The sequence below is a fragment of the Ursus maritimus genome, unplaced genomic scaffold, assembly GCF_017311325.1.
Source record: "Ursus maritimus isolate PB19 unplaced genomic scaffold, ASM1731132v1 scaffold_14, whole genome shotgun sequence".
Lineage (NCBI taxonomy): Eukaryota > Metazoa > Chordata > Mammalia > Carnivora > Ursidae > Ursus > Ursus maritimus.
In genome coordinates, this window is record NW_024423786.1 from 55850019 (window position 1) to 55851489 (window position 1471).

General features: G+C 63.9%; 1 protein-coding gene across 2 annotated transcripts in view; it reads right to left on the bottom strand.

Moving 5' to 3' along the window:
* Positions 1 to 513: 513 nt before the first annotated feature.
* THOP1 (thimet oligopeptidase 1) overlaps positions 514 to 1471 on the bottom strand; it is a 22435-nt gene continuing 21477 nt past the window's right edge. The window contains exon 13 of one of the 2 annotated variants that reach the window (XM_040629657.1): positions 514 to 1030. In XM_040629657.1, the coding sequence (XP_040485591.1) occupies positions 872 to 1030 (159 nt within the window). In that variant the 3' untranslated portion in view covers positions 514 to 871. The remainder of the gene's footprint in view (positions 1031 to 1471) is intronic. The other variant, XM_040629659.1, reaches the window with a different exon arrangement.

Sequence of the window (1471 nt, forward strand, 5' to 3'; positions counted from 1 at the left end):
CCAGCAGCTGCGCCCATTAATCAGAAACCGTCAAGTCACAAATCCCTAGGTCTGGCCAAGGGGCCGGGACACGAGCTGTGCCCAGTGGGCAGGCTCCAGGGCGGGCCACTGCTTACTGCCGGCTCCAGCTATCCCAGCTGCCAGGGCCCAGGCAGGCGGCCGCGGCCTCCCAGCTTCTTGGAAGAGCTGAGCCTGGTCCAACACTGGCCGGGGCCGCATAGGGAGGGGAGAGGTCGGCAGGAAACAGACGCCTCCTGGTGAGTGGTACCAGCACGCCTGTTCCACGGTTCTCACCGGCACCCCCATCCCTGCTCGCAGTCTGACGGCTCAGCTGGCTCCCAGACACCCCAACCTGTACAATCCAGCAGCCTTCGCCTGCCCCGCGTCCCCAGCCTGAGGGCTGATCGCCAGGCAATCGGGGTGTAATGAGCGCACCCACGCGTCATCCCCGTGACAACCAACAGTCGGCTGTTCTACGGTAGAAGGGACAAGAGTCAGAGACCAGGCCAACAGTCTCTTTTTTTCTTTTTTTAATGGCTGCATTTCAAAGAACCACCGTCTTTTCACTCAGAAAATTTCCCAAAAAGGGGATGGATTAGTGCAACGAGTTGGCAGGCTTGACTGGACACAGAGTTTTCCAGACATCTCGAGGACAAGACCCCAGCAGCCCAGGCTGGCCACCGAGGGGGGCCTGTGGAGACCCGACAGGAGGAATGAACAGGGAGGATGCACAGCCCCTCTCCTCACCCTGCCCCCACCCCCTCACCCTGAGCGGCAGGCCACCCCATTCCCTGACTGGGCGCTGAGGCAACAGGCAGCAGGGGCTGGGGTGGGGCTGAGCCCGGGGCCGGGTCCACAGGGCCATGGTGCGTCAGCAGGCCGGTGGCTCGCTGCTGTCCACCTGCAGCCCTTTGCTTAGGAGGAAGGCATCCTGCTTGGGGTCTCGGCCCAGGAAGAGCTTCAGCATGACACTGGCATCCTGGGAGCCGCCGGGCCTCAGGATGCAGCTTCTGTAGTCCATGCCGACCTGCTGGGAATAGGGGTGGGGCTGATCAGTCCTCGAGCACCAGTCCTCGAGCAGCCCCTCTCCCGGCCACACGTGGGCGTCTGGGCGCCTGCATCAGCATCAGAGAGAGCACGCGTGCGCAAGCACACGAGTGTATTCACAAGCATGTGCACGGTATGTGCACGAGCATGTGTGTGCAGGAACCCCGTCCATTTGCAACTCCTCGAGGCCCTTCACGTCACAGAGGCTGAGGCCCCGGCCGAGCCCACCACACGGGTGGCGGAGCTTCTGCGGTGACAGAACACAGGTCGGGAAAGCCGGCTGAGGCCCTGGCCCCAGGAGGGTCTAGGGTGGCCCATCTTCAGCAGCCGGCGAAGACCAGCGGGTGCCTCCGCTCCCCTGCCCTGGTCCCGGGCGGCAGGGAGCAGCGCTGAAAGGTCACGTGCTCCCTCCGCAGGCAGGTGC